The 14575-nt window shown below is 38.7% G+C and overlaps 1 protein-coding gene across 1 annotated transcript in view; it reads left to right on the top strand.

The window, feature by feature from the left end:
• The window catches only part of LOC150087884 (uncharacterized), a 295573-nt gene that overhangs the window by 82943 nt on the left and 198055 nt on the right, over positions 1-14575 (top strand). The window contains exon 14 of the mRNA XM_090369951.1: positions 7442-7523. Coding sequence (XP_090226077.1) covers positions 7442-7523 — 82 coding nt within the window. The remainder of the gene's footprint in view (positions 1-7441; positions 7524-14575) is intronic.

Genomic DNA, 14575 nt, shown 5'->3' with positions numbered 1-14575 from the left:
CGTCTACACTGCTCAGAGAATTTCATATCTGCCTGCACAACCACCCCCAAGTCCCTTTCATTCTCTACCACTGTCAGTGTAGTACCACAGACTTGATACGTTGCTCTGGGGTTGCTGTTTCCCATGTGTAGTACTTTACATTTGTCAATGTTAAACTTCATTTGCCACCTCTCAGCCCATCTGCTCAACCTTTCCAGATCCTGTTGCAGCAGCATAGTGTCAGTAGTGTCCTTGACAACCCTGCCAACCTTTGTATCGTCTGCAAACTTGGACATTAAGCTTGATATACCATCATCAATATCATTTATAAATACCGAAAACAATAATGGACCCAACACTGAGCCCTGAGGGACTCCACTAATAACATTAGTCCACGATGAGCAGTGCCCATTGATTACCACTCTCTGTCTTCTCCCCCTCAACCACCCCTTTATCCATAGCAGCAATTTGCCTCCAATGTCACACTGCTCCAATTGTGTAGCAGTCTTCCATGTGCAACAGTGTGAAAAGCCTTTCTAAGATCCAAGTATATAATAGCAAAGCTATACCCTGCATCCAGTTCTTTTGTGACTGCATCATTGTATCCAATCAAATTGGTCAGGCAAGACTTCCCCTTAACAAAACCATGCTGTGTCCGAGCTATAACTGAAGTCTTGTCTAAATGATCCTGCAGTGCTTCTTTAACCAGTGCCTCCATTAATTTTTCTGGAACAGAAGTTAAGCTCACAGATCTATAATTACTTGTGTCAGCCTTTGATCCTCCTTTGTGAATTGGGGTCACATTTGCACATTTCCAGTCTATGGGTACGTCCCCTGAGTCCAAGGAAGCTCTCATAATTATGGCTAAGTGTTTGCTTACTTCCTTTGCTGCCTCCTTTAATATAACTGGATAGATCCCATCCACCCCGGGTGCCTTTCTTTTGTTTATCTTCAACAATTTCTCCTCCACTTTACTCCCAGTTTTTTCAAGATTCTGTAGCTTACTGCTAGAGTTGAATACACCTCTGGCATTCCCCTCGCTGAATAACTCCTCATGTATGAATGTCGATGCAAAATATTCGTTTAGTTTGTTAGCTACCTGAGCAGGATCATCAATAGTTGACCCATCAATATCAAGTGGACCAATCTGATTCATCCCCTTTCTTCTAGAGTTTACATAAGTAAAGAACTCTTTGCTGTTTTTCTTTGCATCCCTTGCCAAGGATTTCTCGTAATCTGGCTTCGCCTGCCTAACCTCCTTTGTAACTTGGTTGCATATAAACTTGTATCTATCATAAGCTTCTGTGTCATGTGTTAATTTGTAAGTATCCCATGCATTTTTCTTCTCTGCCATATGCCTCATTAGTTCATCTGACATCCATTTTGGCCTAAACCTTGAACAATATTTCTTAGTTGGTATGTATGTATAGTTGGTATGTAACTTCCAAGATAAGTTCTTTGAATGCTTCCCATTTTGAATTTGCTGTTGATAACATCATCAGTTGGTCCCACTGTATAGAATTTAAATACTGTCTCAGTCCATCGTAGTAGTCTTTACGGAAGCAATAACCCTTCCCTTTACCCCTAATGGTAGTTAGCTCTTTGAGTAAATCCCACTTCAGCACACTGTGATCACTGCCACCTAGTGGTTCATTTATCTGCAGATTCTTAATGCATGAAGAATCACTGCTGATAATCAAATCAAGAGTATTACTCCCTCTAGTTGCCTCCTGAACATGCTGATGTAGAAAACAATCATCCAATAAATCCACAAAAGCCCTGCTAGTGTGTGAGTGACCAGCCCCCAAATTCCAGTCAATATCTGGGAAATTAAAATCTCCCATTATAAGACTCTCTGATTTGCTGGCCCACTCTATTTCCCTGTACAGTTTCTTATTATACTCATCAGAGTCATTAGGCCTATAGCACACTCCTACTCTCAATTTTGATCTCCCAATGCTTATGTCACACCAAACTGACTCAACACTGCACTGTCCAGCGATGTCGACTGGCTTCACTTCCTTGGTTTTTATGTGTTTCTTAACTAATAGCATAACCCCTCCCCCCTTCCTATCCTGTCTATCCTTTCTGTAGACGTTGTACTCCCCAAATTCCAGTTCTTCATCCCTTATATCTGTGTGACACCACGTCTCTGATATCCCAACAATATCTGCCTTTGATGTTTTGAGCAATACCTCAAATTCATCAAATTTGTTTACTAAACTCCTAGCATTGGTGTACACGCAAGTATACCTGCACCCGTTTCTATTCTTAGCTACCCTAACACAACCCATGTGTTTACTTGTACCGCAATGGCTCCCAGCAGTCTCTGAAATATGCATCTTGTTTTTCAGGCTTCTGCTCATTCTGATAGAAGCAGTGCAAGAATCTCTTTCACCTCTGCCAGTGGCTACTGTCAATCTATTGGTCTTTGTCTCCCCCCAAGCTAGCAGTTTTCCGACACACCTAACACTGCCTCGATAGCATCAGCAAATATTCTTGCACCCTTTCTATTTAAGTGTATCCCATCCCTGTAGAAGTAATCTCTCCTGTTAACAAGTATCCAGGCTGAAAAAAATTCTACCCCTTGAGTCTTGCACAATCTTTCCAGGGCTGAATTGATCGACAAGGCTCTCATGATATACTCCCTCGTATCGTGTCCGGGCAGAATTGCAGACACTTTCAAATTCAACCCTAATTCTCGGCTTTTGTTCAACAGTGACCTGTACTTGTTAAGTAATTCTGCCGGTCTCCTACTTTCCTTGGGTATTACTGTTAATCACAGTACAAAATATATATAGATGTTATATATGAAAAGTATGATTATAAAAAGAGATATTTAATATCATTAAAAGCTGATCATGAGTTATTAATAAAGTTATTAGTATGTTCCAAGCACTGTGCCTGCACATCCACTTAGTTTTTCTTTTCTTTTTTTCTGCACTAATAATTTCTAGTATCTAATAGTATATAATTATATTTAATAGTGGTAAATGATGCAAGAGAGCAAGAAAAAAAAAAAAAATTCCCATTTCATCTATCTTATCCCTCCAATAGTTTGTCTAGTTCTTCCTTGAATTTATTCAAGATAGAACTAGACAAACCACCCACTGGCTCAAGGCAAACTTTCGAACATCTTTTCCACAACCATCCTTCCTCAAATTGAATTTATGCCCATTCATGTGTGGTGTGAGCAAGAGGAAGAATCCCATCAGCATTCAGCTTGCTGATGGGATTCTTCAAATTCTTAAATCACAAAAAACTTAAACCCATTAATTAAATCTTAAAACCCTTAAATCAATTAAAAACCTTAAACACTTCAATTAGGTCACCTTGCAGGTGCATTATCTCTGGACACCACAGTTTGTGCAACTAAACCCTTTCTTGCTAAGAGCACCCCTTTGTTCCCCTCACCAGTCTTGTTGCCCTTCTCTGTATCTGTTCCAACAGCTCTACATCCTACCTAAAATAAGGCTTCCAGATCTGTATGAAGTACTCAAGATGTGGCTTGACCATTGGCTTATACAGTGGAAAAATCACCTCCTTTTCCCTAATAGCAAAATTCCTGTATATCATTGACAAAATCCCATGAGCTGCCTTGGCATTCTGTCTGCACTCTCAGAAAATGTCATATCTGACTGCACAATTACCCCAGGTTTTTTCATTATCTGACTACACAATTACCCTAGGGCTTTTTCATTATCCACTACCCTGAGTGTAATATCACACAGTTGGTTCATTATTCTGGGATTACTGCTATCCATATGCAGTATGTTGCATTTGCCAATGTTAAACTTCAATTGCCATTTTTCAGCTCATATGGCTAATTTTTTTAGATCTTGTTGCAGTGGAATTCTATCGTTACTATCATTAATCACCCTGCCAACCTTTGTATCATCTGAAAATTAAGACATCAAGCCTGATATAACTTCATCAGTATCATTAATAAATTCAGACAACAACAATGGGCTCAGCACCGAACCCTCTGGGACTCCACTAATAACATTAGTCCACGAGAACTGTCCATTGATAACACAACCTGTCTTCTACCTCTTAACCATCACTTTATCCCTAACAGCGACTTGCCCTTTATCCACATTACTCAAATTTGTATAGCAGTATTTTATGTGCAACAGTATCAAAAGCTTTCCTGAAATCCAAGTATATGATAACAAAATTTCATCATAGTATCTAATCAAATTGATCAGACAAGATTTCCCCTTAACAAACCCTTGCTGTGACTGAAATATAACTGCACTCCTGACTAGATGATTCTGCATTACTTCTTTAACCAGTGACTATTATTTTCCCTGGAACAGAAGTTAAGCTAACAGGTCTGTAAATACTCATGTCACTGTTAGATCCCCCTTTTGTGAATTGGGGATATATTTGCACATCTCCAGTCCATGAGGACCTCTGAATTGAATACTTTCATAATTATGGCTAAGGGTTTCTTTGCCTCCTTTGCAGCCTCCCTTAATATAATTGGATAGATCCCATCCACCCCAGGTGTCTTTCTTATGTGTCACTTGAACAATTTCTCTTTCACTTTCCTCTCAGTTATTACAAAATCATTTAGTTCTCTGTTCGATTTTGATAAACTTCTGGCATTCACTTCCCTAAAGAATTTCTCATGTGAAAATTAGCATTAGCATTAGTAGTCATATGATGCAAGAAAGCAAACTTATACAGCATTAGCCAAAAAAAAAAAAAAAAAAAAAAAAAGAACTTTCCCATTTCACCCATCCATTCACTCCAAATGTTTGTCTAGTTCTGCCTTGAATTTATTTAAGCTGTCAACTTCCACAAAGACTGATGGAAGTTTGTCCCAGCAATCAGCCATCTGCTGGTTAAAGGCAAATTTACACACATCTATTCTAGAATTCTTTCTTCAGTTTAAATCTATGTCCTCTCAGGCGATTAATGTGGGCAAGAGTAAGAATCCCATCAGCATTGAGCTTGCTTAAACCATTCAGGGCCTTATACACTTCAATCAGATCACCTCGCAGCTGCCTAGTCTCCAGATGCTGCAATTTATAGAACTTTCTTTCTTTCTTCGTAAGAGCAACCCTTTGTTCCATTCACCAATCTCGTTGCCCTTCTCTGTACTCGTTACAGCAGCTCTACATCCCTCCTAAAATGAGGCCTTCAGACCTGTATATAGTACTCAAGGTGTGGTCTGACCATTGCTTTATACAAGGGGATAATCACTTCCTTGTCCCTGCTAGAAAAATTTCTGTATATCATTGACAAGACACCATGAGCTATTCTTGCAGACTGTCTGCACTGCTCTGAAAACTTCATATCTGACTGCACAATTACCCCCAGGTCTTTTTCATTCTCTACCACCCTGAATGTAGTACCACACAGTTGATATGTTACTGATACTCATATGCAATACTTTTACATTTGTCAATGTTAAACTTCAATTGCCACCTCTCAGCCCATCTGCTCAACTTTTCTAGATTCCGTTGCAGTAGCGTTTTGTCATTAGTGTCATTAACAGCCCTGCCAACCGTTGTATTGTCTGCAAACTTGGACATTAATCGTGATATACCTTCATCTATATCATTAATAAAAAACAACAATGGTCCGTACACCGAACCCTGTAGGACTCCACTAATAACATTAGCCCACGAAGAGCAGTGTCTATTGATTACCACTGTCTGTATTCTCCGACCTGTCTGGTATTCTGGCAGGTAGATGAACAGTGTGTGTGAGGTTATTAGTAATTGCAAGAGTCTCTGCATCTCAACCAGCTGGGTCCGTGTATCTAGAAAATGGAAGCCGGCAGCTGGAGTTGTAAACATTAAAATCATCAAGGAAAATTACCCCACTGTTAGGAAAGGAGAAAGTCAAGTTTCAAAGAGTTCCAAGTGATTAGTGCAGTTGGGAGAATGATACAGGGAATAGATGAATTTGACAGATTGTGGCAGAGAGATTTTAAGCCAGAGAAGGTAGAAAAGAGAAGATTCCAAATTACTAAGTCTCTGACTGGGAATATCAGAACAGACATATGGACAAGTACCACCTTTGAAGTGAAATAAATCATACAGTGAATAATTCAGACAACTGAGATGAGCAGTGGTTGAATCAACCAATAACTGGGATTCTGTCAGAAAAAGTACATGAGTTCAGCAGACTGTAAATTGAAATGGACATCATTTCAGATTAGAACTGAGACCACTTATATTTGTGAAATGGATGAGGAAGTGTTTGAGTAGTGTTAATCTTTTTGCAGATAATTTTGTTCTATTAGTTTGACAATTCATGATGTATTCAATAGTAAGAAAAGGTGGGGAGGACTTGCTGTATGAAGTAATAGAATTTTTCGATACAGCATACACATGGCAAGAATATACCCATCTCCTTGACAATGCTCCCCACACACACTACTCGGCCTCCCTCCAGTCACTATCTGGCAGAGTAGAGGTAGCGAGATTATACACTGGCTGATCTGGAAGCCTCCTAGAGAGTTTCCAAGAGGTTCGGTCCAGTGGACTATCTAGTGGCTGGCCCGTGAACACTGTTTTAGAGCTGTACCCTCAATGTAAGGTTGATCGGATCTTGCCACAATGTCCATCATATCCTCAAAAGACATCAATCATACTGCACAATGAAAGAGATTTGAGCTGGCATCATGAATTATAAAATAGTAATAGAGGCATGTGATGCAAGAAAGCAAGGCACTGCCAGCATTTGCACTTTCCGTTTGTCCCTTTCCCTTCATCATTGTAATACGTAAATAGGAATGAAGAGAAGTTTCTGAAAATTTGTTTATTTATATGATTGAAGATTTCAGTGAAGGAGAACTCATTTCACCCTAATACCATAATGTAAAAACCCACACAATTCCAGTTATCGGTATTATCGTAAATGCAATAAGATCGAGTTTACCATCAGTTTATAATAGATTGAACTAACAAAAAAGCCCAATAAACCGAGAACTGCAAATTGCTGCAGTCTTGTCTAGATGATCCTGCAATGCATCTTTAACCAGTGACTCCATTATTTTACCCGAAACAGAAGTTAAACTAACTGGTCTGTAATTACTCGTGTCACCCTTCGATCCCCCTTTGTGAATTGGAGATACATTTGCACATCTTCAGTCAGTGGGAACCATCGAAATGTAGTAATGCTTCTCCAAAATGTAGTAATCCTACTTGCATTACTACATTTTAGAGTTATAACTGCTGTTGGAAACTTAGAAAATTCATTTGAACACGTGTGGTGGAAGGTGTCCAATAAATGGCAGAAATAACTATAACATATTATACATGCACATTCTATAAATGTTGTAGCACGAGACTTCTGTTTTTGTGTCTGTTGCCCTGAAGAGAGACTTGTTTGTGAATCCTTTTATGTAGGCTTGAAATAGTACTAGAAACAATAATTAAACAATTTATAATTAAATAAGATGTGAAATACAATTTTTTAAGCACTGTTAACTGTGTTGTTTCAGAGATAGATAAGTCTCTTCCCATAAGTTTAAAAGTAAATGAAGAAAAACCACCAGACATTCCTTGGACCAGTCCCATAAAATTGTGAGTATATTTCACTTTTACTTATTAATTCTTCATAAATATGAGATAAACATGGTAAGATTCAAACAACATTAATGGCAGTAAACCTTAGGGTAAATTCAGTGTTTGTGTATCTTTATAGAACCATCTGGATGACTTGAGATATAGTTTTAAATTAATCGTATTCACTAGGAAGGCAGTGAGGGACTATTAGAGCAATATAAAATTTTTATCAGTCTGAAGGTATCTTTGAGAGAGTCATCAATAAAGGACAACAGTTTTGAATGCCTATATTGTTTGATGCGTTTGACTGACATTAGTGATTGTGATATTAAAGATATAAGACACAGGAGTTTTTAAATAGTTAACTAGGGGCTTTGCTCCCTGCTTTGCTCACTTCTTTTGATAAAATAAAATAAAATACTTACAGAAGCTTTCGACACTGTCTCTCTTCCTCAGTTATGAATACATAAATACGTTACATATAGAAATCAAGAGTGCTACTGCGTGGTCATGCTAGATAAACAAAGCACTTGCGCAAGGTTTATCTACATGACCATGCTAAAGCAGAAGTTTGTTTTACCACAGCAAAAGCTTCTGTTACGTATAACCACATAATTCACATCCCTCTTCTCCCATTTGTTGAATAAATATCACTAGGAGGAAAATAATTTTAATGTATTGAAAGATAATACTCCCCATTAGGAAAATTCTGTAATCAAGATGGAATTATGCTGCTGAACAGTGTGTTTTTGGTGTGAAAAGATTTTTATAAAACTAGCAGTTTTATTACAGAGAAGTGTTGAGTTTAAAGTAAGATTTGGTTGTGAAAAAGCTCCAGAAAGATCAATAATTTTGTGGTAAAGTTAAGTTTAAACAGTCTGGTTCTGTGATACATAATAAGAAGTTTGCAGATGATACAAAGGTCGGCAGGTTTGTTAATGACACTAATGACAGTACACAGCTGCAACAGGATCTAGAAAAGTTGAGCAGATGGGCTGAGAGGTGGCAACTGAAGTTTAACATTGACAGATGTAAAGTACTGCATGTGGGAAGCAGTAACTCCAGAGAAAGGTATGAACTGTATGGTACTACGCTGACAGTGGTAGAGAACGAAAAGGACCTGGGGGTAATTGTGCAGGCAGATATTCAGTTTTCAGAGCAGTGCAGATGGTCTGCAAGAGTAGCTCATTGTGTCTTGTGAATGATAGACAGGAATTTTTCTAGCAGGGATTAGGAGGTGACTATCCCCTTGTATAAGGCAATGGTCAGGCCACATCTTGAGTACTGTATACAGGTCTGGAGGCCTCATTTTAAGAAGGATGTAGAGCTGCTGGAACAAGTACAGAGAAGGGCAACAAGATTAGTGAATGGAACAAAGGATTGCTCTTACGAAGAAAGGCTTAAGTTTTGCAAATTACAGTGTCTGGAGACTAGGCACCTGCGAGGTGATCTAATTGAGGTGTATAAAGCCTTGAATGGCTTGAACATGCTCAGTGCTGATGGGATTCTTCCTCTTGCTCATCATAATCGTCTGAGAGGACATAAATTCAAATTGAGGAAAGACAGTTGTAGGATAGATGTGCCAAAGTTTGCCTTTAGCCAGCGGGTGGTTGATTACTGAAACAAATTTCCATCTGTCATTGTAGAAGTTGATAGCTTAAATAGATTCAAGACAGAACTAGACAAACATTTGGAGCAAGTGGATGGGTGAAATGGGAAAGTTCTTTTTTTTTTTTTTTTTTTTTTTTAGTTGATGCTATATAAGCTTGTTTTTTTGCATATTGTGCCTTTACTAATGCTAATAAGTTCATTTTTGGCTTAAAAAGCTTAAATAGATTCAAGACAGAACTAGACAAACATTTGGAGCAAGTGGATGGGTGAAATGGAAAAGTTCTTTTTTTTTTTTTTTTTAGTTGATGCTATATAAGCTTGCTTTTTTACGTATTGTGCCTTTACTAATGCTAATAAGTTCATTTTTGGCAGAAACAAGTATTGATCACCTCTGTATTCCTGACTAACTGCATGAATAACTGTTTCCTCTACATATACAAGATGTAGAGGAAGCGGTTATTCCTAGTCCAAGGAAATCTTTGAAAGGATTGATGCAATAGTTGGTTTAAAACAAGCATCCACTTGTTTTAAATCCAAGTGAATGCTTGTTCAACAAGACTTAACAGTACAGTTTCCTTATGAAATTCAGAACATTCAAACACACGTGCAACCACACTTCTGTACTGACCAGTTGGGTATGTCAAGCCTCATCCTCATCCATATTGTTCACCAAAGACAATATTTGTTCCATAAATATAGTAGTATAAAGTTTTCTGCTCATATATATTTTCAAAATTATTGAAATTTCTTTTTATTGAACCATGTAATAATAAAAATAATAATGAGAAGTGTGATTAGCCCAGCAGTTACAACACCAGTCGACTAATATTGTGGACCTGGGTTAGAATCCTGTTGCGAGAAAAACAAAATGCAAAAGTCACTTTATCAAGCCTACCTACCTCCTTCAATGTTGAATTGATGACTGAGGCAGAGATTGGTGCCATTTGGTGTTGCTCCCAGTAACTACCACTCACTACTGGATGCAAAAGACACAGCTAAACAGGTCCATCTCTACAGCTGGATGAAGATGAGAAGTAGAAATATTGATTGAACATACTGCATTGAATGTGGTGCAGGATAAAGTCACTCGCATTCAGGCCTGAGGCAGAGGAGTCAATTCGAAAAGTTGGAGACAGTCTCCCTTGAATGACAGTGGAGCAAGTGGCGCTGTCTCCTTTAGAGCTACCGCAACTGAAGGGCAAGACCACCTAGCCCAACCCACTGGAAGTAATTCCTGCTTAATTGTGCTAGTGAGCACCCAGGAAAGTGGAGCATTGACATGAATAAGTTCATCGTGCAAGCATACTGTGAAGTAACTGAGCTAGAGAGAGACATGAAAATGTACAGAATGAAACTACACACCAAGTGGCTAGAATGGTTTCCGGCTGTTCAGGTCACTGAACAGTGAATAGCAGACCAGAGATGGACCAATATATTACGAAGAACCTGATAGCTCCTGCAATTTTAGAAAAAACCAACAAATAACAACAAATAAGGACATAGCCAAACCAGAACTGGAGGAGGAACAACAACTGCAACCTGCAGCAGACAAGGTTGCAATACTCAGAATAGAAGAAGAGTGGAAGAAAGTCCTAGCAGAATTCTAGGGAATGGATCCCATAAAGATCCATACCATACAAAATCGAAGCAGAGCCAACAGAATCCTATGGCAAGTCACAGACTACCTCATTTGTGGAATAATACCAGATTACCTCAACAACAATGAAGTAACACTAGACACCATCTGCACAGCCATTTACTGTTCCAGTGTAGCAGCCATCAGGATGAACGGAAGAGAAACCAGAGACCAACAGAATACAAAACACAAAGACAAGGAACCACTAGGCTAGAGTAGAAGATAGAATAGACAGTAGAATAGGGTGAAGGTAGGCCAACTGACCCAGTGCCACTGGAGGAAGACAACATCCAGAAAGGAAGGATCCTTAAGGAAGACAACATCCAGATATTTGAAGAAAACCAGAGAGCCTTCAACAGGAAAATTGGAGAAGAGGAGAAGGAAGGCAATGGATCCCCCAACCAGCTGCACTCAACCCTAACAAGGAGAAGCTGTTCACACAAACAGAAGAAATAAAGACAGAAAGATGGGCAAAGGAGACACTCCATGGCAAACACTACAATGACGCATATCAAGACTGCATAGATAGGACGGCTTCCATTGCTTTACTCATGAATGGAAGATTCTTCCCTGAGACTGAAGGATTTATATTTGTCATCATGTAATCATGCAAGACCAGGTAATCAACACCAGGAATTACAGGAAATTCATCGCCAAGGACCTCGGAGTAACAGATGACATATGTTGACGATGCCACTTGGCCCCAGAAACAATCCAGCACATCACTCCAGGATGCAGGGTGATCACTCAGACAGAGTACACTCACAGACACAACCAGGTCACCAGGATATTATATCAGAAGCTGGTACAAAATTACCAGTTGATCAAAGGGTGTATGGTATTACAAATACAAACCTCAGGCCATACTAGAGACCCATACTCACAAACTATACTGGGACTGTTCCATAATAATGGACAAGACGATCCCACACAACAGACCAAACATAACCCTCATTGACAAGAAGGAAATGGCTACCTACCTGATTGACATAGCATCAGTCAAACACAGCAACCCCCAGAAAACCTATAAGGAAAAGATCAGGAAGTACACAGACCTAAGACAGGGAGTCAAAGAAATGTGGCATTCGGAACAAGTAATGGCCATCCCAATCACTGTATCAACCATTGCCATGGTGCCAAAGAGCCTCTGTAAGGACCTAGCAATAGACCTTCCAGAGAACACTTACATGGAACCCCAGAAAGCTGCAATCCTGAACACGTAGGACAGTCAGAGAGTTCCTTGACCAACAGTAATAATAATAATAGTAACTGGAAACAATCAACAACCCCATCCATTTGGTACCAATACCCACCACAGAGTGGAAGAATTCCCATAAGGAGAAGCAGTCATAATAATAATAAATGTTAATTATATTCTTCTGTGAGAAGTGAAGTGTATTACTATTAATAATATAGGTATCATTATTAATGAATGTAGACAGAAAATGCTTCATTGCATGACGTAACGGTTGGATTTATTAAATGTTTAAATAATAAATATTTTATAAATTTAATAAAAAGCAGTGGAATTTGAAAACTAAAATGTCTATAGCCATATACATTCAGGAGTGAAATGAACTTAGTTCCAAAATAATTCCAGTGTAAATATGTGAATGTGTTCAAGCTTAAAGTGCTTAAAGTTCACCTGAAAGGAACTGGTTTAAAGAAAACATTTCTTATGAACTCTTTCTTCAAACCTCTGCTTTCTTCCTACCCATTGTCATAAAAATAATATGTTAGAGATGATTCAACAATCAAAAAAGATAAAAATGTTTCACCAAACAATTCATTACTCCATACAAATATCTGTTTTGGTTTTGTTTTAAAAGGAATCAAAATTTGTGTAGTTTGCCACCAGTTTTTTAATGCATCATTCACTTCTAATGGGTGAGGGGGCAGGTTTCATTTAAATTTTAATAGCATCATTTGCATATGCACATATATTTTTCCGAAAATCTTCTCTTTTAATATAGCTACATTACTTTGCATTGATTCAATATTTTTTGAAATATTTCTCACCAGCATATATATTTGTGAGCTTATCCCATACAAAAATTGCACTTTTCCATTTGTGACTGATACTCTTGTATCTTGGTGTCCTTTAATAGTTATAATAAATATGTAAACATTTGTGGCTAATTGGTGGGTTGTACTAAGTACAAAAAGAATTTATTCAGTAAATACTATTATAGTATTAGTAGTGGCAGATGATGCAAGGGAGCAAGCTTATACAAAGCTTAACCCAAAAATATTTCTCCCCAACATCATTTGTCCATTTGGCTCTGGAAAGATTCTGCATGGCTCAAGGGGGTAGAATTTTTTTTCAGCCTGGTCTGTACTTGTTTAACACGAGAGACTGCTTCTACAGGGATGGGATACACTTAAATAGAAAGGGGTGCAGGGATATTTGCTGATGCTATCGAGGGTGATCACTCGATAGCATCAGCAAATTAGGTGGGTCGTATTAGGTAGTATTAGGTGGGTCGGAAAACTGCTAGCTTGGGAGGATACAAGGACTAATAGATTTAACAGTAGCCACTGGCAGAGGTGAAAGTGATTCTTGCACTGCTTCTATTGGAATGAGCAGCAGCCTGGAAAACAAGATGCAGGATATTTCAGAGACTGCTGGGAGTCATTGCGATACAAGTAAGCACATGGGTTGTGTTAGGGTAGCTAAGAATAGGAATGGGTGCATGTATACTTGCGTGTACGCCAAACTTTATTTGCCAAACACGCATGTATACTTGCATGTACACCAAATTTATTTACCAAACTCCTAGCATGTAAGTGCTAGGAGTTTGGTAAATAAATTTGATGAATTTGAGGTATTGCTCAAAACATCAAAGGCAGATATTGTTTGGATATCAGAGACATGGTGTCACACAGATATAAGGAATGCAGAACTGGAATTTGGACATGTGGCAGAGAAGAAAAATGCATGGGATACATATAAATTAATGGGTTACATGGAAGCCTATAATAGATATAAGCTGGTCTGCAACCAAATCACAAAGGAGATTAGGCAGGCAAAGGCAGATTATGAGAAGTCCTTGGCAAAGGATGCGAAGAAAAACAACAAAGAGTTCTTTACCTATGTAAACTCTAAAAGGAAAGGGATGAATCAGATTGGTCCACTGGATATTGATGGTTCAACAGTTGAGTATCTTGCTCAGGTGGCTAACAAACTAAACGAGTATTTTTAATCTACATTCACACAGGAGTTATTCAGGAAGGGGAATGCCAGAGGTGAAGTAAACTCTGGCAGTGAGCTAGATGATTTTGTAATAACTGAGAGGAAAGTGGAGCAGAAATTGCTGAGGATAAACATAAAAAAGGCAACCGGGGTGGATGGGATCTATCCAGTTATATTAAAGGAGCCAGCAAAGGAAGTAAGCAAACCCTTAGCCATAATTATGAGAGCTTCTTTGGACTCAGGGGAGGTACCCATAGACTGGAGATGTGCAAATGTGACCCCAATTCACAAAGGAGGATCAAAGGCTGACACAAGTAATTATAGACCTGTGAGTTTAACTTCTGTTCCAGGAAAATTAATGGAGGCACTGGTTAAAGAAGCACTGCAGGATCATCTAGACAAGACTTCAGTTATAGCTCGGACACAGCATGGTTTTGTTAAGGGAAAGTCTTGCCTGACCAGTCTGATTGGATACTATGATGCAGTGAATAACTTTGATATTATATATTTGGATCTTAGAAAGGCTTTTGATACTGTTGCACATGGAAGACTGCTGCACAAATTGGAGCAGTGTGGCATTGGAGGAAAATTGCTGCTATGGATAAAGGGATGGTTGAGGGGGAGAAGACA

Source organism: Mastigoproctus giganteus, chromosome 3 (genome assembly GCF_048544385.1).
Source record: "Mastigoproctus giganteus isolate SK-2022 chromosome 3, ASM4854438v1, whole genome shotgun sequence".
NCBI lineage: Eukaryota > Metazoa > Arthropoda > Arachnida > Uropygi > Thelyphonidae > Mastigoproctus > Mastigoproctus giganteus.
This window is presented reverse-complemented; position numbering and strand designations above follow the sequence as displayed.